The sequence below is a fragment of the Wasmannia auropunctata genome, unplaced genomic scaffold, assembly GCF_000956235.1.
Source record: "Wasmannia auropunctata unplaced genomic scaffold, wasmannia.A_1.0 LD336116.1, whole genome shotgun sequence".
NCBI classification, from domain to species: domain Eukaryota; kingdom Metazoa; phylum Arthropoda; class Insecta; order Hymenoptera; family Formicidae; genus Wasmannia; species Wasmannia auropunctata.
Window position 1 is genome coordinate 1640007 of NW_012026774.1, and position 22074 is coordinate 1662080.

The following is a 22074-nucleotide window of genomic DNA, read 5'->3' on the forward strand; positions in this document are numbered from 1 at the left end:
CATCAATACGATGGACACACACTGAAATGTATTATATTATAAATGAAATATCGTCTCCCTCGAAACGAATTACTATTTACCTTGTGCTTCTTTATGCAACTTTTTAATCAACCTCTTCTAAAATCGAGGCATATACAGAGGGTCGCAATTAAACTCTGTATCTACTGTCAATTGCCCTTACACGGCCACGTGTCTTTATTAGAGATATATTATACATTTTATGTACTATATGGTTTCAGTCTTAATATTGGGACTAAAGATTAGGAAAGAATATTAAGAACTTCAAGAAATATATATTTTTTTTTTTTTTTTTTAATTTCTTTTTACATCAGTACGTCAAGTTATGTCTGTTGTGACGTAAAGCGATAACAAATTTATTTAATCTCGGTGCTCGATTGAGCATCGTAAAGAATATATTGTAGGAAAATATAATTATATATATATACCTATATATATTAGTTCAAGAATTTAATTGCCGTATTTAAATACTATGATTAATGTCTCAGTATATGTATAAAATTCGACTAAGGCCTAATTTGTGTATCATGAATCAAAACTAAATGTTACGTCCGTTTTTTCGTTTCGTTCGCTTTCGCTAAACTCTCGCTACAACGTTCTGCTTAAACAACGTTCTATGTGTTTCCTTTTTTTTACCTATTATAATAGGGATTATTATAAACAGCAGAGATTCTAGTTTCCTACTTGCGAAATGAGAATATCTTCGAACTTTAAATTTCTCTTTGCAACGCTACTGTGCAATCGTCGCGTGACGCCCGGTATTTCATAAAATTCGGCACTCGTGTACGCGACAGAAGTATATATAAATGATCGATAGACTGCTACTGCCCGATCGGGATGGATTTTCGCTGAGGTCAGGAAAGTGGTTCGCGCGTTGTGTTCGGTAAGAATAAACACAGCAAGCCTCCTCCTGCGAGTTAAAAGTATATGAGAGAGTTAAAAATAAAAATTTTAGTAAAAAGTAAAAAGAGGTATTGAAGACGCGCTTACCGATCAGAAGAGCAGCCACTATGAAGGTCGGTGCTGGACAATACATGTCCAAGAGTTGGGCTATCACGATATTACCAATTATCCCGCCAAGACGAGCGGCGACCATCGAGATGGCGATTCCGGTTGCACGCAGCTGCGTCGGGAACACCTCGGTAATGAGACAATCCAATGCCGCATTGCCGCAACTTATCGCGCCGCTGAAGATAGCCGACACGGTTAAATTCTGATATTTGTTGTACACGAAGTATAAGCCGATCGAGCATAGTCCTGATGAAAATGTGCTGAACACTACGAGGAAGCGTATACATAAGATATAGGAATAATTATTAAAAGAATTATAAGATGCCGCATTTTTCGTTACGATAATCTTATTGCTTTCGACTATTCCCATAAAAATAAGCACCTAGAAAGAATTTACGTCCAAGGCGATCCATCCCCAGAACAGCGATGATATTAGCGGGTATGGCGGACGCCACCGTGATGAGCGACTCCATAAAAACGGACGCTCCAATTTTGTCGGAGCAAACATTCTCGTCGCTGTGCGAACCCTTGTTAACGACATAATCGGTAACCTGGCATATCGAGGCCACCTCGCCCGGTTGATCGCGATGGAACTCGTCGAAACGGTTAAACAGCTCCGGGAACCACATCATCAGGCCGTAGTAACCGATGTGGAAGGTGAAATTGATAACGATCGATATTATCGTGAAGCGAAGGATGGGCGTTACGAATAGCTGTCTACTGTTCTCCACGATGTCGCCCAGCATAGTCTTGCACTTGCTCTTTTCTTCGACATCGGCCTTCACCGGGTTCGATTCTTGAAAGTCATCGAGGATCAATTCTTTTACCTGTGTGACAAATTAGAGATAATATGTTAGAATTAATTGAAAAGATTGAACCTGTATAATGCCGATTACGATAAAAATTGTCCGAGATCTAATTACCGTGTAGGTGTCGCGCGGTTTGCCGGTGTTAATGACGTATATCTTGCGAAAGATTTCGAGCGCCTCTTCATATTTTCCGGAAGACAAGAGATACTTGGGAGATTCGGGAAGCAGCAAAAGCAATCCCGTCACGACGAACGACGGAATAGCGCAGATCAACAGAAAGATTCGCCAAGAATTGTACGTGAACGATGAGCTCGTGAAACCCATTTCTCTAGGAATGATTAACCATGCCAAGCCTGTGGATGAAAAGTCGAGATATATTGGCGTGCACAAAGAAATGTAGACACTTACAGAACTCCATTTATCCACTCAGTTTCCAAAAATACGAGCTCATATTAGCTGAATCTTTATTATCCGAATCGTTCGAATAATAAAAACTCGACGCGCTCGACTTCATTAATTATTTGCTACTCAACCTTGCTAATAAGTGAACCTTTATTACGCGAATCATTCGATTATCAAAATTGTCCATATTCGGATAAACGGAGAGTTCTAACAAAGTATTGAAACTTTTGTCTTACCGGCCACAAAAAGATTCCCCAACGTCCAGAATGCCGCCATAAAGGATAGCATGGAGCCGCGTTTGGATTTCGGCTGAAATTCAGCGAAGTATGACCAGATGACCGGTCCGCTCCCTCCTAGCCTGGAACGTCACTAAATTATTCAACCTTTTCGTTGCTGAGTGAGAGCACAACGTATAACGCGGCTACGTCGCAGACAGCTAAATGCGACTTCGTTACTTGATGGATATACTTACGCCGCGCCGTTCAGGAAACGGAACAGCATGAAGAGCTCGTACGTCTGGCTGAAACTCGAGGCGACGATGCACAGGGCGTTCATGAACGAGATGGCGATCAGGACCTTCCGACGACCGAGAGCGTCCGCGATGGAGCCCCAGGCGTACGCCCCGGCCATCATCCCGATAAAGATGATCGAGTTGAGCCATCCCTTCGCTTGGGTGTCGAGCTTCAGGTCGCATTGCGCACTCGGCAGGATGAAGGACATGGAGATCACGTCCATCTCCTCACTCGTGCTGACGAAGCCGCATACCGCGAGCAGGAAGTAATGGAACTTGCCATATTCTGCGAAAAAAAAAGCGACGCGAGAGCGACGATATAAGCGACTGCAAGACGCGTTTCAACGAAATTTCGCGAAATAAACTCACCGCTTAATTCGATGGCCTTCTCGAAATCAGCTTGAACATAGGATCCCTTCTCCGGATCGAGTGTTTTGCCCTTTAATCCGATACCTGCAGCCAATAAAATTATAGAATTAACGATTAAATCATAGACACGACACGATATACGATTACACAATCGGCGGACGCCGATTTTTTTTTCTTCGGAATTTACACCTACAGGCGAGTTCGAGTTCCTTGGAACCGCAACCGTTTAGCCGCTCGTCTTTTACATCACACTCTGCAACGCGAAATTAAGATCGTTAAAAAACTGACGCGAACCGTCAGGAAAATAGTCTATAGGAGATTTTATAGCTGTGTACGTACTGATATTGCGCTTTGTGTCGGGTTCACCTTCTACCATTCTATGATGTCAACGCGGGTGGGTGAAGCTGCCTTGGTTAAAAGAAAATCAGATATCGAGCCGTTGCGTTCGACAGGAAGCTTCGTCGAGTGTCAGGCCGGCGTGGTCGAACAGTGGGTGAAGTCTTTCTGCTGAATCTGCGCTGATCTGCTGCTCGTCGGCGGGACTGGGCTTCGCGCTCGCTCGTGAACTGAAACAGATCGAACGGCAAATTTGAAATTTTTCCGACTCTTGCCGAGAAAGACGCGAAAGATCAATTTCGTCCTGCCTTGAGGAGAATAAAAGTCGGCGCGTAAGTCGAGTGTAAAGGAAGAGTGACAGAAGCGCGTACGAAGGAGGTCGAAAATTGGAACGACGAAACGTAAAAGAGGCGTTTACTTAATTTACGTTTCGTTGTCTCAATTTCCGTCTGTCACTCCCCTCTTACATTCGACTTACGGGCCAATCTTTATTTTCGTCAGAGTGTATTCACGCACGCTGATGCGTGTACAAAAAAAAAATTCCCGTCTTTACCCAGCTCCCGTCGCTACGTCGTACAACGGTTCATTCGTATAATGGAGCTCAGAGAGGCGCGGATGAAATTATACGAATTCATCTAACAACGTTGAGTGTGTGTGATGCAATATTCGTAAAGTACTAGTTGTTAGTTCGACACACCAGTGGGTCGACATTCGCCGCGTCTGAGCTCCGTAATTTCGCGACGAAGCGACGACGATCGCGTGTTTGCCGTTAACGCGAATTCGTGAGCGAGATTAGCCTCGAGCGCGTAATTGGATTAATCGGGGGGAAGATGGGAACCATGGTAAATCCGAACGGTGTGATCTAACGGGTGAATCTACGAATGCGTGTATCGTCCCGGGACCAGCGGCTGCCTCCTGATCCCACAGCCTCCTCCTAACAGCACATATTATTATCAGATAAATCAGTCCCGGTACAATCCGCGCATTTAATTTTAAAATAACGCAATCTTTCCGCTAAATGCATCATCTCGAATTGCGTATATATATTATACCGGAGTCGATGAGTAAGCAGTGTTATTTTGCATCTAAATAATTTGCATTTCTTGCTCTTCAACCACCACTGATTGCGCGATATGTTATTATGAACAATATTACATATTCGAAGGCGATTATCGCCTTTGGAGCTGTACTTGAAGATGTCCTTGATGCGCTCGGGGAAAAAAAACATCAAACATCGTTTTAAATCCGCACGCGGTGTGCTTCGCGATCGTTTGAATTATTACTGGTTCCCACAATTCTATTATGCACAAACGTTACAAGCGACTATACATAACACTTTGTACCAACACTGATCACTAAGCTATTGACGAAATAATTGTGCCGAACCAAAGATAGCAAAGACTCTTAAATGAGTTAGCATTGTTGCCGGTGAGATAGCAGAGGGTAAAGTCATAAAAGACAATCCGAGGTAGTTACGTTAAAATTGTTTACGGAGTCAATTATATAAGAAATAAAGTGAAACGAGTCGTTTTTCGGAATTATATAAGAAATAAAGTGAAACGAGCCGTTATTCGGAAGGGAGAAGGCACGCGAGCCTCGGACGCGCGCATCAGAAGGGCGAAAAGAATAAAAAATAATAGTTAAATTTACGCGACAATTAGATTATTCGATAGACGGAATCGTACGAAAGTGGCATGCGGGTGGAATGTGTAAAAAAGAGAATATCGACCGTGACAGGACTCGAACCTGCAATCTTCGGATCCGAAGTCCGACGCCTTATCCGTTAGGCCACACGGTCTCGTTGAAGGGTTGTTTCTCACGGGGAGTATTTCATAGCTCGGGAGGCATTTTACCCTCTGCCGTTATCGATCTGGCTTGTGCGTTCGACAAAAGCTGATATTAAAATTTTTTTAACTTAAGTATGTTTGCGTAACAAAAATTAACGCATACATAAGTATGAAATGCACGTTTGCTGATAATGCGATGATGCGTGATAATTAAATTAATGTGATATATAGTGATATATAGTGATAGTAATAGTTAAATATTTAATTGTATATACAGAAGTTAATGGCGTTAACCACGAAACGCCTCCTTCGCAATTACGTCGTTAGAGCTCCTCTCTTTTTAGGATCGGCAATACGAATGACCGTCAAAATTTCTAAGTAAATTCCCCTGCAGTCATTAAAAGTATAACTAGTATAGTATTAAATCGTGCAGTCATTAAAAGTATAACTAGTATAGTATTAAATCGTGTGTTAAAAAAATACATTTTTAATAATTTAAAAAGTATGTATGTATATATATATATATATATATATATATGTGTGTGTGTGTTTATATGCAATATATTAAATCTTTTTAATAAAAATTAAAAGTAAAAATATGCAAAAATGATAATGATATTAATAGATATCATTATTGATTTTTTTAACACACGATTTAATATTATACTTTTAATGACTGCAGGGGAATTTACTTAGAAATTTTGACGGTCATTCGTATTGCCGATCCTAAAAAGAGAGGAGCTCTAACGACATAATTGCGAAGGGGGCGTTTCGTGGTTTAACGCCATTCTAGAAAACGACACGACATCCTGACTCGCTAATGAACGAACATCACGCGTGTCCCTTCGCGACGTGTCACCGCGACACAGAATCGTTTCCTCCGCAATTAAGATTGGCTGTTTGCGAGTCTGGCCATTAAATTCGAAACTTTAGATAAAAAAAGTTACCCATTTTTAATAAAACTACTAATATCCAGCAAACAAAACATTTCTGAGAATTCTGAAATAGTCATAAAGAGGCAGTGTGATTATCATAATATTACAGTTATCACTTCAAGGTTGCGGTCGATATATATACAATATCTATGTTTAAAAAAATAATGAAAAAACGAATGGAAAATAAAAACATATTTTATATATCATAGGATGTCAAATCGGATGTTCTTGGAATGATAAATCCTGTAGTTAATTCAAAATCTATTTTTTCTTAGCAAAAATATTGAGGGAGACCATCATTTATTACAATTTTCCAATATTTGCATTACATATCTTTGTAACTAAGCTTCAAATTGAAATGCTAGTCAAATAACCGAAAAGATAGAAAGCGGTCAATTGCAAATGATATATGATTCCAAATTTTATATAAAGCAAATATTTTTTAATTGCTCTATCCTAATAAAGTTGTAAAATTAATTGGAAAATAATTTGTATATTTGTTAAGCAATGGTCTCTGAAACTGATATCAAAAATCAAATTGCGTCTTGTATTTTGAATCAACATATATCTTCGAACTCCCGGTTAATAATACTAATTTTTAATGCTAATAATACGCGAAGACAAAACGAGGTCGAGTTCGTTTTGTGAAGCGCTTAAATTGGCGTGCACATTAAAGAACGCTGCATCGAAGGATCAAGTGATTTTTGTCAAGTGTTAATTATCGTCAATCTCAATCAAAATTGTCATATTCAATCTCGCATTGCCGATATCGGTGAAAGGAATGCACAAAATATTTAAATTACACTTGTTAGACAGCGCAAAACAGAGATCGAAATTTCTACTAATCTTTAACTAATATTAATGGAAGGGTGAGTGATTAAGTAATAGTGAATCTGCATTTTAATGTTACGGACACGCTTAAAACTTATTTTGATATTTTTAATCATATTCGCGCGTGCATCTTGCCTTTGAGGGAATTTTTGGAATTCGAAGGAATTTTCGATGAAATTTTCCGTGAAAAACACTTCCAAAGAGTTTTACAGGTGTGTACGTTTCCTATATGCTTGCGAACTTCTTGGGGAGGGGGATGATATCTCTTGCGCCGGTGTCGAATCCGCGTGTTGTAATCTCACAATTCTCGCAAATTTCCGCCGTCTTGTGTAAGAGAAACCTTATTTCACTCAACTTATTCGAGTAAGCGTATCACAACTGTGGAACGTTTCAATGCTCTTGACACGTGCATCAGTCACTTTAGTCCACTTTTCGCGAACTTTTGCGGCGATTACAAAAATTACTGCTATAAGTGCTATAATTTGTTTGAACGATATCTATATCGGGTATTGTGATATTTGATAGTGCGATATGTGAAACACTAGGTCGACGACGAGGACGACTGCGAGGACGCACCTGGATGCATCTGCGGGATGCGCGTGTCGCGCGTGTGAATCACCGAGATATTGGGATTTCGCTGGCTTAACGCTCGCTGATTAACCGTTCCTAATCCGATCAAGTCAGACGGAATCGCAGATCGGCATTAGTGTCGCTCGGCAATGACGTTTGACCCCCGCGATGCTTGTGAACGAAATGAGTGTCGGAGCGTTGAAACGCTAAAGGAGAACTACCTGCTATCTCCCACTAATATGAACCAATATACTCGGCGGTAGTGGTCATCGCGTTTCCGACTGCGATGCGTTGGAGGGGGCGGAGACGTACGTGCAAGGATGAGCATATATCCTTCACGGGGATGAGTCTCTCCGGAGCTTGGAAATTTTTCGAGCGAGCGAGCGAGCTTGTTTGCGGAATCAATGTCGTCAATTATCAGTAAGGGAATTTTGTTGAAAAAAAAAAAATAAAGAATGACCGACGAGTGTAATCGATATACACGAAGCACGACAGTCATAACGTATACCGACCTCGTCGTGACTGGAGCAAGGATCACTACTCCTCGGCGAGATCGAAGGTTGTCGTTTAATACCAATACCGGACGCTGCGCGACCCGATATCTACAGGATCAAGGCATTTGAATATAAAAATAAGAAAAAAAAAGAGAACACGTAACGAACGCCGCGCGACATGTGTCGCCATGCGCGCGCATAATTAATCGAACGAATTATTGTCGCGATTCAACCCTTCGCGGAACGATATCGAGAACCTCGGAAAGCGGTTTCAACCGGTTACGTAAACGTCAGGGAATAAACTGCGACAGCGGTTTCAACCGGTTACAACGTAAAGAAATGAATCGTCGGCATCGCCGTTCCGGAGACGAATCACATGACGCGAATCACTTTCGGCGCTGCAACGCTGTTTGCCGGACGTTTTTAGATTTTCATGCTAAACGAAAGGTTTTCACCTGGGGACGCCTGGCGTGTTCGGCCAAACGGCGCGGATGTAAACCCAGCTCCGAACAAACGGGAACGATACATACTGTCAATATTTTCGGCCCGTCTCACAGACTCCAGCTTATCGCTTATTGATTTTGCCGGTAAAGAGTGATTTCATTGGAAAAGTGTATTCACCGCGTCTATTACTGACTACTATTGCCTTGACCGGTATTAGCGTGTTCTTCTAAATCTAAATGTAAATCGTTCGCGCATTGAAAATTGATCAAATTCAAGGGACTTGTTTCCTCTGTTTTAATAAGGAACTTTTAATTGTTTTAATATTCAAATTTTAAACTTTGAAAATTAAGAACTGCGACACCCAAACTTGCATGATAATTTTTAGATGATATTTTTACACGCTTAAAATGTATACTGTCGTCATAATCGTAATAAGGGAAGCGGTATTGTAAAAGAAAATATAACAAAAATTCTAGCGGTCGAATCTTATCAATTGCAGAGCGGATAATTATAAAAGTCAAAGTATTATCAGTAGAGTTTTGCTCTCAAGAATATCATTCGTTTTGACGGAAAACTCGAGTTATCTTGGAATCCTTGATTCAGTTATTCACTGACTTATTCAGAGACGTGGCGTGTCTCTTTTAAGAGATTAATAATAACGATTTGAAAAACAAAATGAGATACTTACGTATGGAGAGTTGCTAAGCTTCCAGTGAAATGTTCGCCCGAATTGGGGAACTACCAAAGTGATATGAGAAATCACAAAGCTTATATAGGGTGGCGCTAAGACACATCGGGATCCCCCACTCTGGTCCCGGCAGAATACATAGCGGAATGATTTCTATCACGCGTAGTGTCATGTCGTGTCGCAAATAAGAGAAGAAAGGAGAACGTCGCTCACGAGTCGGGCGCGCGCCAAATCCTTTATTCCCGAAGAAAACGGGACTGTTCGCGTATATATTGCATCGGCAAACGTAATTCTTCGATAAGGAGGCATCGTCCTGTGGATTCGCCGAACCATGTCGGACGATGAAAATCTGGTGCGAATTATCGGCCGTCCCGTGGCAACATCATTTTCTCGTGCATTCGTCCGCCTTGGTTACGGTCGACGAAAAACGTGTGTCCCCCCACGTGCGTGGACGCTCGTGCGTGACGGGCCCGCGTGTTAACGCCTAATTTCACGTTTTTACTCTTTTTCGTCCTATTGCGCAATCTTTGCATTTCGCGAAGACGGTTGCTGCGCTCGCGCGCCTCTCCCTCACGTTGCCCACACACGTGTCAACGATATCGTGATCGTGATGTGTGCGTGTGTTGTATTCCGCTATGATAAACGCCGCGTATCGATAAATTAACACTTGAGAAATTAATGTCTTCATTTGCCTTCGCCGAATCTCTCTGTTTACCTTGACGAGCAATCATATACCACCAGGAGACTGACGAAGTACGATATCGTTAAGATACTATTCTATGTATCTCTTCGTGCTGAAAATATCTAATAATCGTTAGAGTTCGAGCGGAGTGATGTCGAATGTAACGCACAAGTTTTACATGCACAGTTTCTCACGGATTCATTTGACGTAATGTGTTTATGGATATTATTCATTACCATTAAATGCACATCACGCATGCATAGTACGTGATACTACAATGTGTTTTCGCTCCGCTCGATTCTCGAATAAACTACGTCGTCAGTTAACAAAATGCTACAAATAGAAAGACCGAAATAAATCAATGATAACGCTCGATCAAGTGATTACATCGTGTTTACTCTGCACGTCAGACCTGTGCTAATTACTTCACATTACTTTACATTTCGCGTTTCGCCGATTTTACACACGTCCGGTTTAATTGGTCCATTAAGTCCCAGGAGATTCCTACGCGCTTTTCTGTTTTAAATACTTATTAATTATTGGAATGGCCTGTAATAATTATATCGATTTATTCTATTCAAAAAGATAGACGAAATCATTTTTAGATCATTCATTTGCAACCATTATATTTCTTTTTGTGGATTTTTAGAAAGAGCCTTTTTACCCTTAAACATTAATTGCGATTTAAAAATTGTGAGAAAAGGCCGAGTTTACGGATTTAAAATAAAAAAAGCTCATCAGAGGTCTCCTGGGGTTTAATGGATTAAGGAAAGTGATTGAGCTTCTCAAACAGTATTTTAGTTATTGTTTCGCTGAAAATAGCGCGCCCAAAACACCGCGATTGATTTATAGGAACAAAGGAAAAAGAACAGATTGAAACTCGGAGGAAAATACGTAGTTAATTACGTGTGCGCAGTAGCGGCATTAATCATCAACGTTTACCTACTTTAAAAAGATGTATGTTGATACAGGGGATTCGTACCGAAGGAAATTGCGATAATTGCGCGAGTGTTTGTCATACGTCTTAACTAGAGGACTTAACGAATCGCTAAACCGGTGGAGCTCAGCTTCTCGGAGCTACTCTTTGAGCTTCTGTGAATCACGCTGCTTTTCGTAATCGTAATCGCAATTCGATGATCTCGTGCGAGGAATAAGTAGTTTCAAGGGATTCTCCTTTACACTTTGCTCGGTAAACAATTCATCATCCCGTTCGTCATCGTACGATCTACGACACGATCGCCTTTCTCGAGCGAACGACTTTTAACGCGTTCGTTTGGCAAATCGAGATAGCGCCGTGCGAAAACGCGTGCTCTTATCACGAAAATTTCCAGACCAAAATTAAATACAGCATCGCCTCGCGTGGTACTACCGCTGAAAATCACGTTGCACTGTTTACCGTTGACGTTACGTGCCGATTGATATACGATAGTCTCGTAATCGATTGTACACATGCAACCGTGTCGTTTCTCGTCATCAGAGTATCGTCGAACACCCTCATCCCCTTAAATCCGACACCGATCTTCCGCGCATCTTTCTCTTATAATTTAGTATTCTCGCGATTCTTTTATAAAATCTTCGAAATTATATCATCTACGTGATGCATGGAAAGATCTAAATTTGCAATGTAAAGGCGGCTATTTACAATGGCGTTATATAATAGATAGCGTATTATGCATGCGTGCAATCAACAACTTGTCTGTCCTTGTTGGTTGCACGCGCTCGTAAGGATGTGGCGTATGAGCGCGTACGAATTGATTCCACGTTGCCATTTAAAAGTATACGCAACGACGCACGAGAGAAAGAGAGATTCTGCCTGCCAAAAATTTGAGACCACATATAAAATTTAAGAATATTCCAATAAAATACTTAAAAATCTGATTCATAACTTGCTCAATATTTTTTAATTTGAAAATAAATAGGCATTATTTTTAGTACAATTATAACATAATATACTGTTTAAATCAAAGAAAAGAAAAGACTTTATGACTACGATCATAAAGCCTTTTCTCCAAAACTGAGCTGTATAGGCAATTTTAGAAGATGGATGAATGAAACTTCCAGAAAAAAATAAATAAATTTGTAGACCATCTACAAGTTAGTTAAAAAGGGATTAAATATAAGAATGCTACTTTGTCGACAAAAATGTCTAATAATAATATTCTTTAAAAGTTTTCTTATACAAAATACTTTTGTAGAACCATTAATTGTTTCATACTATTTTATGTTTCATTATAAAACAATGAGGAAAATAATGACAATATACATAAGTTTAATTTCACTTTATATCGTAGATATTATCAATTAATAGTTCTAAACTTTTTTGTATGAATAAATGATAACGCGAGCGTTATAAATATCTCATCTTTACGAGAGTAGATATTATTTAATTGCAGCACTTATCGCACGCTCTCTTATATCCGGATCAACTAGTGTGATCTGGATCAATGTACGATCGGGCTAGATCGCACGCCTGATTACGCGATTCTCGCTTAACTGCCCGTTCTGAAACAAGGAGAGGTTTTTCTGCGCTATACACCTCGTCGCGCTTCGGTGCTGTAAATAATAAAAAAAAAACCGCGCGCGCGCGTCGCGATAAAAGCGGCCGTATATCTGCCGGAGTTCCATCGCCGCAGATGGAGCGAGATATCGGCGCCTCCGCGGCGACGTAAGTATACATACGCGCGTTCAGCGTCAAATCGGATCGAAGAGCGCTCCGGAGGGTGGATGGGCAATCTCGGAGCGGATCAAAAGCGGAGGCATATCGCGCTGAGACATATCCAATCAATTCAACGTCAATTTCTGTGTTCTCCGCGCCTACGTACACGCTGCGTACGTATGTACGTACAAACGTACGCGTACGTACGCGTGTGCACGCGGGCTCGCGAATGCAGGCCAAATTATGCGCGCATACGAGCGTGTATGTTAGCTCGTGCTGCGCGAATTAAACGCAGTGACTCATCGCAGAATGCTGACGTCATCATCACGGCGTGCTCGAGGGGCAATCAACCGGCAAGAGATGCAAAAACGTGTTGCGGATCGAGCGAGCGCCGCGTAAGTGCCCCGACCGTACCATCGCGTGGGTATGTCGGCGCTGTCCGAGAGTACATACGTGCAGAGGAAATTCCCGGCGCGCGGCGAGGAAGAGGCCGCGAGATCGCGCGAGACGATCGCCACTCCGCGAGAGGCTCCATAAAGGGGTCTCTCGGAGGGAAGCCGTGTGCTCTCGCTTCGCGCCCGCGCGTCAAGATCGTGCACCCACCGTCCTTTGTCCTCGGACTTTGTCCTCTAATTTACCCGTGCTTTTTTCCGCAGATAACCGGCGACGAACCGTGCGCCTCTTAAGTAACAAATATTTGGACTACTGATTTCACACAGGCCTAATCGTATACCTAGAATTGCTTTATCAATGTAATTTCGCTCCGTTTAGCGAGGAGCACGATTGTTGAATGCCTATAGCTGTTACTAAAATTGTCGTTCGTTGCGTCTCCATTGAAGGAGAGAAAATGTTCACTTTCTGTCGTAAAAATAAAATTTGCGGTTGAAGATTAGGAGAATGCAGTTAAGTAGTAATAAAAATCGACGTCAAACAAAAATGGATATCAAACGATATCTCTAGACAACTAAAAGTATCGCAAGAGTATTAACGAGAGCGGAAGGCTTTATAATAAAATCTGACAAATATCTAAAAATTCATTTTTTTTCGAAAAGTTTTAGATTGATTTTAAACAATTTTAACGCAGTTAAAATTCTCTTTTAAAATCTTCATAATGATTTAATCATCAATATTACAGTTTGATGTTTTTGTCGAGGAAAAAGTCGACTCTTTCGTCCAAGAGTCTCTGCAAAATGTGTTTTGGTGGTTCCGGAACGTCTTGAATTTCAATGCAAAGTATCTCAGTACAAATAATGGACTTACCTAATCATAATATCTCGAAACGGGACGATATCGAACCAGCGGAAGCTCATTCAACGAAGAGGAGACACGAGCAGACCGGCGTGGACGAGCCCTCCGAGCACCTTCGTCTACCGCGGTGGTTGTCACTTGTACTTTCTACGGTGGTGTCAAACACGCGCGACTTGGCGACGCGTCCATAGAGACATAACTAAATCACGGAGGGGTCAGTTCGCGGTGAGTATGTGTCTGCCAATCTTTCAGCAGGGTTAGTACTACCGCCATCCCAGGGACGTCGGAATCGGGCGGACCAAATCCTATACTATTTCATGCACCTCGCCTGTAACTGAAAATTTTTCGGCCTTCGCAGTCCGCGGATGCGATTGAGAGCAATTGTTCCTCTCAGTGGAACAATTCGTCAGGGAATAAATATATTTCGTATCGCGAGATGAGCGATACTGGTCTATAAGAACTCTTCTGTCGCGAACCGAAGCGATTAATACATTTCGATCCTCGTTGGAGCCTCGGGAGCGTTTAGGTGTGCCGTCGACGGCCGATCAGTCGATTAGTATGACGGTCAACGCGACGAGCGACAATTCGCAATTTTATACGAAAGAGAGAAAAAAAAAGAAGAGGAAACCGAGAAGAGATCGAGAGATGGGCCCGGCCTCTGCGCTCCTGCGTCCTGGCTCGTGTTAGATTGCTGTAGAAGGCTTTATATCCACTTTAGTCACTGACCGTCAAGCAATCATCCTATTGCCGGATTGTAGTATCATGAATGACCGTAAGAAAACGCTTACCGGGAGGCGGACGGTCGCCACGCGAGTTCCCCTGAAATATTGCGCGCCGTTCACTCGCGCGCGCCATCGTATTCCCACGGTTCGAGCCGCGCAACGAAAATCGTGCATGCACGACGACGACGACGACGACGACGACGGCGACGACGACGACGCGTCAATTCCAAAGTGACTATCGTATAATAATGATTTATCAGATTAACGCGGCGTGTGAGCGGTAAACCCTTCTCGATCCCTATCATTAGAAGTACGTCGTCCACATACGCAGCGAGTTTGTTGAATTTCTCTCCCTCCCTCCCATCCTGGTCTCCAAGGAGCGACATGCGGAAATAATTTTGCCCTATCAAATCTCATTTACACTCATGACTCATTTCGTCAATTTATTCGTATCCGGTGAAGATATTTCAACGTCTTCGGCGCGTCGCGCTACCCTACTTCGCGATGTGAAAGGCGCTTCGTCACAGAGATCTCCGGATCGCGTACCGATAAAGCGCACTCGGAGGATTCCCTGATGAATTCCCTCCGACATGAACTCTTTGAATCGATGCCTGTCTAAAATATTTGCAGACGCGGCTGCATCGCGTTGCGAATTTCATCAGTGATATTTTCTTTCCCTCTCCCTCTCTCACTCTATCTCTTTTTGTCTCGCGAGTAGTTCCGGAACCAAGCTGGTTACCGCAATTAAAATAGAACGGGCGTTTAAGCCTGTTCTAAAGTTAAGTCATATCTGTAAAGGGGCGGAAAACGATCGCGGATACGGTAAATTAGCCCGTATCACCGGCAGCGATCTGAAACTGGTTTTGATCGACAGCGGCGCGACTCTCTGACGTAGGGAGCCGCGGCGGCGGCGGCGGCGGCGACGGCTCTCGTTTTCTTATCCACCTAGTATGCACACATCCGGCCGATTGGTACTCCGGCAACTTTCCTACTTCATTCATGGACGCATTCAGTGGCCTTTGAAGGTTGCACCGCAGAAAGGAGTGGTGGGCACGGTCTCCGCGCGGCACGGGCACGCGGTGAGGCGGGCAGGGATGTAATTAGGGGGGAAACTTCGCGGGAGAGGAGCTGTGCGGAGGCATACGACACATACACACGCGCGCGCGCACGTGTGTGAGAACCATACGCAGACGCCTTTGCATGTCGTATACGCGCCATGGAATCCTGCATGCGTTCGCCGGGCCGAAGCCCCGCTCAGGAACTTTCCCATTTGATGCAGCCGCATGGAAAAAGATACGATCGAGAAAGGCCGACTCGACTCCGGCCGAGTGGCTCGCCGCGCGCGAACGGAATGCCTGGTCCCCCGCGCGTGCATATAACTTTGCCGATTCATTGATAACCCCGACACGGGTGCACGCTCACCTGGTTACGTCACTGGCCGGCGCGGACGATCGGCTGACAACGCGAACCAGTTTCAGCATAATCCTTTCGTGGAAATGCACCGCTCTGGCCCGCGCGCTCGCGGTCGCATTCACCGAATATGCCCCGCGTCGTCCCATTGTACCGCGCGACTTGTCCGATCGCACGTCGCGCACCTTATGGATTTGTCGAAGCTCGTGCATACAGACTATATATAAACAGTATAATAGATTATGTATAACAATGCTTGCGTTCGGTAAAAAAAACAGTTGCCTCGCAACTGTTGTAAGATTCTTTAACATGATTGACATTCTTGATTCTTTAACATGATCGTACGTTATAGAATCTAATGAAAAAACTATAAGGACAAGAATTGTTGTTCTCGTTTCGCGTCCGATTCGCGGCTCGAGTAAAGAATTCTCAGCCTAGCTTCAATTGTGAATGATTTTGTCTATACGGTTACTTGCAGGGTCTACGGTAACTGCGGCCGAGACTTTCACCGTTTCTCCGCGTCGGCGAATAATGCATCTCCCGCGAGTGTGCGTGCACGCGAGCGAGCGCGCGCGCGTGCAATCCTCTAAGGAATTCGGGAGGGAGAGAGGGGAGCGTGCGGAAAAGTTGAATGAATACAAATTTCTCAACGGTTGCGCAAGCGGTGACTCGAGGCGAAGGAGATATACTTGTGTCGCGACGCGCGCTCGGTACTCCAAGTCTAGCTACATACGGCTCCTCGCGAACGCGGATCCCTAACGTGATCGTTTACTCCGACGTGTAACAACAAAGGATCTCGGCCGTTCAATTCGATCCGCTAGCTCTCTCTCCTCTCTCTCTCTCTCTCTCTCTTTCTCTCTCAATCTTTACCGCGGGTCTCGAGTGGAGTAACAATCGCGCACCGAGATGCCTCGTACAAACTCCGCGTTCCATCGAAAATTCCATTCCTCCGCCGTTCGCCACACAGGTACGCCGCGCAGGTAAACCCGCTCGCGCGCACGTGCGTGAAAGAGCGCGGTGCGCTACATAGAAAGGGTTGAAGTTATCCGGCGCGAGTACGCCCCGCGAAGGAGGGACCGAGACGGCGCGCACTGACACACGGCCGCGCGGCACCGCGCGTGTATGCACACGGTGCACGTGTCGGAGCGGCACGGTGGTGGGGCGGAAACGTGAATGATCCATAGAGAGCCGTTACGGTGGTGTGCGAAGGTGTAGCGCGCGCTGCGCTCGTGAGAGTGCCGACGGCGATCGCCCGGCGCTGCTCCGCGCTCACGCCACAGGCTCTCAATCGTCCCGACTCTATATACGTGAATCGCGGAACCGCGGCGATCGACGCGTAACGTCTTTTTTAGTTGACCGTAATATTCGCGAAATCCTTGTCGCCAATATACGTTTCTCGACTCGTCAAGAGACCGCGGGCCAAGCGTCGTCAAATGGAGCACGATCGTACGCCAAGCTTCCCCGTCGATCGCCGACGCTGAGAAACGCTGAGCTACGTCATACAGCACTCGGCGTTACGCGGCCGCGGTGGGGTAGAGTCTCGAGATAAGCGGTAGTGGTAGTGATGTGAAACATTCGTGGGTCGGGGCTGGTTGACGGCATCGGCAAGCAAGCAAGCAAGCAAGCAGGCAGGCAGGCAAGCAGGCAGGCTGGCAGGCAAGCAGCAGGCAGGCTGGCAGGCAAGCAGGCAGGCGGCAGGCAAGCAGGCAGCCTGGCAGGCTGGCAGGCAGGCCAAGGGAGCGGTACGGTAGAAGTTAGGTGCGAGACGCGGAGCAAGAGCGGAGGAAACGGCACGGCGCGGCGCGGTTTCGGCTTCTCGGCATCGGCTTCGGAAATGGCCGCGGGAAAGTAGAGAGCGGAGTGTTTCGTCGCTGGCTGACAGGCTGGTTCGGTTGGTCGGTCCGTCGGTCGGTCGGTTGGTTGGCCGGGTTGGATCGATTGATCGGTCGGTCGGTCGGTCGGTCGTGATCCAAGTTTTCGGAGTATCGTTCATCCGGCCCCATCGGAGGCGCGATCGATTCATGTACCAGACGATCTCGCAGACCACCATGAAATGTGAGAGCGGCGCGTCGCCGAGGAGACCCAAGAAGACGTCGCTGGGAAACGGAAACGACGGAGACGAGGAGTGGCGCACGGAGGGAACGGTTCCTCGTTTCGGTCCGGTATGCAAGAAGAGGATGGCCGGCGGGACGACGACGAACAATGAGATCCTCGGCGCGGAGGGTGGGGAGGAGGGGCAGGGTACGTCAGCGCGAGGGGAACTGCATTCCAGAGTGGGCGGCATTCTGGAATGCGATCCCCCCGGTAACAGGAATTCGTCGAACGAGCGAGCCGCCGCCGCCGCCGCCACCGCCACTGCCACCGCCGTCGTCGCCGCCGCCGCCGCCGCCGCCGCCACCGCTGACAACGAGGACGGTGTCTGCCGATATGCGGTCGGCGCTGCTAACCGCGCTATGTCTTTCTTCGAGATGTGCCAGGTATCGTAAATCGGCAGTTAACGGCTTGTCGCGGCCGAGTCGCGCCGGTCTGATTGTCAATGCTCGTGATTATCGAAATAAGTCGCGAATGTAGAAAAAAAACTTGTTTCCATTGGACTCCCTCCTAATTTCGCATGTTTTCCAATGTAAACGCGACGATCACGAGAACGAAAATCAGACCAGAGACCAGTGATTAACTATAGGTTGTGCTCGTCCTTTCAGATTCGGCTTCAATATCTCTTCCCGCAGCTGGGTCCACCCCCGCGTTACAATATCCACGACGACTCCATAGAATCGACCGCGGAGATCCTGGCCAATGACGTAATGCGGTACTTGTTAAAGGAGGATATCTATCTTATATCCCAGGACCCAGTCTCCCGCAGTATGAGGCACAACGTGTATCAAATGCTCAACAAACACAGCATTCTCTTTACGAGTATGGTGAATCGTTTGAACGTTGTCCCGGACACCGCTTATGAAACGTTTATGGGGGTCGCCAACGAGCTGTTTTTGCACGGCGTTATCACATGGGCTAGGATCGTTTGCTTATACGCTTTTATGGGCAGATTGGCTTTATGGGCCAGAGACAGAAGAATGCACAGTCTCAAAAAGAAATTGCCACTGTACGTCTCTAGATACGTTGGTGAAAACATAACACACTTTATCAAAGGCTACGGCGGATGGGTAAGTGCGCGCAATTACCGAATATTTGTCAGGGATATTGAAATGTACGAGACATCACCAACCTGGCGTTATCGTTTTACAGGAACAATTGTGCGTCGAGTACCCCGTGGCTGAGGAAGTTAGCGGGGCAGTCTGGCGGAGTCTACTAATGACGGGAGCCACTCTCGGTCTGATCGCCACGATCTTGTCGGTGACTTCTTGATGGAACTTCACGGGGGACCTTCGTGCGACCTGAGTATGTTTTGTCGTCAAGAAGCTTTCGCGTACTTATACGTTCTACGAGAACGCTCTCGAAAGAAATGTGAAACAGATCTTTGAAACGTACGCACGTTACAACACTACAACGTTACAACGTTACATTTCACACGGAACATCGGAATCAATTCAAGCGGAGCGCTTGCTACGTTCTACACGAGGAACATGCAAAATTAACAAAAGATACATCAACGCGCGTTGACACACATAATTTTCATATCAATGTCACTCGGGCTTAGAATCATCCTACTTTTTATATAACTCCAGCGAACATACATAGCATGAGCGACAGACAATGACGCTAGTTTCCTATTACAATACCTTATAACAGACTAGTGAAATTAGTAAACAGAATATCTTATTTAATTCTACACAGTAGACATTTTATATTAAAGTAATTCCTAATAATAATACTCAAAATTGAAGAAATTTATGCAACACGAAATAAGGAATCTCGAAATTGTATTGAATTTAGGTAGACGCAATCTATTTATTTATAATTTATTTTAGGTAGAGAATATAATTAAATAATAAATTTTTTCGAGTATATATCTTTGGTCACAGAACCGATCGCAATCCACACACTTTATAAACTTTAAGGGATATATGTAATACCGACGAAAAAAAAAAAAAAACGATGGCTACGAATTACGAGTATACCATCATGTATATTCAAATAATGGCTACTTTTTATATGTTGATATATTCTATTTACACTTGCAAAAATTTTATATGCATATTCAGAATAAATACTTTTATAAAATAACGATCATTCTTCTGTAATCATTATCGAAACAAGACAGATTTAAAAATACCTACACTATACAAAGATAATGTCGATCGTATTCTCGCAATTTCGCAAAGGATTTAATGTAATTTTTGATCTTCCTCGATCCCATCAGTATTAAAATATGTATAAGTATGTATTATTGTTTGTTAAAAAATTAATTTTTCATACATCAAATATCGTACTGTCAATGGAAATTTACAGGGTAGAGCACAAGTTACTGTTATAAAATTTTAAATATAGTTTTATGAGAAGCGATTTACACTTCTACACAAATAAAAGTCCCTCATAAAATAATACAAAGACTTATTTACATGGTATAAGTACTTTTGTTTTCTTGGAAGACGTCGCGTCAACATCGTTAAAGCATCTTTAATGTGAATGATCATAAATTATAAGTGATAAGTTTTGATATATAGTTGTTGCGTATTGTGACAAAAGGGATCGCTCTTAATCATTACGAAATACTGTAAGTGACGTACTTTTGATGTATATGTCTGCAAAATAATCAAAAATGCTAACTTCATGTAAAATAACACTATCATTCCTGCAGCGACACAATCCTCCTAACAGTATATCTATGTAATCCAAAACATTAATTAATGAATAATAATAGAAGACATTGACATTTGACACTTACACACATATTAATAGCTTGAAAATAAGAAATGTAATTCTTTTCTGTAGAATGCAATCACGATGATACAAATTAAGTTTCGAATATAAGTAGCAATTCAATGTGCATGCGGACAATTTTGTTTTAAAAGAGGCTACGTTGTATATCAGAACTCCGACTTACTGAGATTTGCATGAATGCGAAAACAATATGAACTGTAAGCTTTTTATACACGATAAGTATATTGTATAATAGGGTGCTGGGATAATAACTTGCCTCTCTTTATTTCTTATAATCAAAGTGGAGGATACATTTCTGCCAAGGAAATATATATTAACTGTCATTTTCAGCGTCGAAATCTCGTACATATTTATCATATCCATGAGACTACTTGAGATCTAAATCACTTAAGATTTACAGTGTATGTATGTATGTATATATGTGGATGGATGTATGTATATATATTGCAGTATTTACAATATTATATTATATATTTATAATTATATATATGTTAACAAAAGGCAACACCGAACAATGATCAGAAATCTATCCCTAAGGATCTCATAAAGGATGACAATGCATGATAAAATGTACGTATTGATTTATAGCTACAAAAGTAAAGTCACGATTCTTTCTATATATTACATTTTACTAGTAAAATAGTTCATTTTATTATTGTATAAGTTTTGCCATTGAATTACTCATAAATACTAAACATGAATGGATGAAATCCGTCTTGATACAAGTTTGCATTTCTATTTCAACTAAAATCCAATTAACTGCAGTCTGCTTACGGCGTATTTTCGGATATGTCTTTGACAGCTAAACATTTTTTAACTTCACATATGCCACACATTTTTTTCTCATAAATACAAAGACTTGGCTTAAAAGTTCAAGTTCGGGATCATACACAAGAAATTTTGAACATTTATGAGCTTTTTTTTTACAGAATCAAGTTCTCACGCTCTCTCTTATATGCTGCTGTAGTTTACGAATTGAATTTGAATATAGATTATAAAACCACAAACTAGAGAGGGAATTCTGGCGAGTATATCTAACAATTTCCTTACACCTAATCAAATTTTGCGACTGTACAGAAAACAACTGCGTCTTAACTTTTATTTCAGATCCTAATGTGCATAAATAGCAAGAATCAACAATTTTGGTTTAATAAATCTTCAAAATTTTCTACTTTGCTATCATTGATATTACTATGTTAAGTATTATGCATTTGTGTGTGGATATATATATACTATATATTAACTGTACAAACGGAAAATTCATTTCGTCTGTCACTTATACCGACAATTATAAGCGATTATCTTATTGTAG

At 43.1% G+C, this 22074-nt stretch overlaps 2 protein-coding genes and 1 non-coding gene across 8 annotated transcripts; 1 reads left to right on the forward strand and 2 right to left on the reverse strand.

Moving 5' to 3' along the window:
• Window positions 1-289: 289 nt before the first annotated feature.
• Window positions 290-14019, reverse strand: LOC105460399 (synaptic vesicle glycoprotein 2B). 6 transcript variants are annotated; one of them, XM_011706937.1, is made up of 10 exons: window positions 13804-14019; window positions 3460-3686; window positions 3314-3373; window positions 3121-3204; window positions 2713-3037; window positions 2477-2598; window positions 1953-2191; window positions 1412-1856; window positions 1009-1296; window positions 290-928 (listed from the first exon to the last, which is right to left on the reverse strand). In XM_011706937.1, exons 2-10 carry the CDS (start codon window positions 3494-3496, stop codon window positions 873-875), a joined length of 1656 nt encoding a protein of 551 aa, XP_011705239.1. In that variant the 5' UTR covers window positions 3497-3686; window positions 13804-14019; the 3' UTR covers window positions 290-872. The 6 variants fall into 6 exon arrangements, with proteins under 6 accessions (XP_011705239.1, XP_011705177.1, XP_011705517.1 ...); XM_011706875.1 differs by lacking the exon at window positions 13804-14019 and adding an exon at window positions 9206-9314; XM_011707215.1 differs by lacking the exon at window positions 13804-14019 and adding an exon at window positions 7801-8127.
• Window positions 5182-5254, reverse strand: Trnar-ucg. Its single transcript has one exon. It is a non-coding gene; the product is annotated as a tRNA-Arg (tRNA).
• A 3935-nt stretch (window positions 14020-17954) lies between the features above and the next one.
• Window positions 17955-21386, forward strand: LOC105448335. Its single transcript, XM_011686854.1, has 5 exons — window positions 17955-18274; window positions 18317-18400; window positions 18623-19084; window positions 19167-20959; window positions 21093-21386. The coding sequence occupies exons 1-4, from the start codon at window positions 17972-17974 to the stop codon at window positions 19284-19286; spliced, it is 969 nt and encodes a 322-aa protein (XP_011685156.1). The 5' UTR covers window positions 17955-17971; the 3' UTR covers window positions 19287-20959; window positions 21093-21386.
• The last annotated feature ends 688 nt before the right edge of the window (window positions 21387-22074 follow it).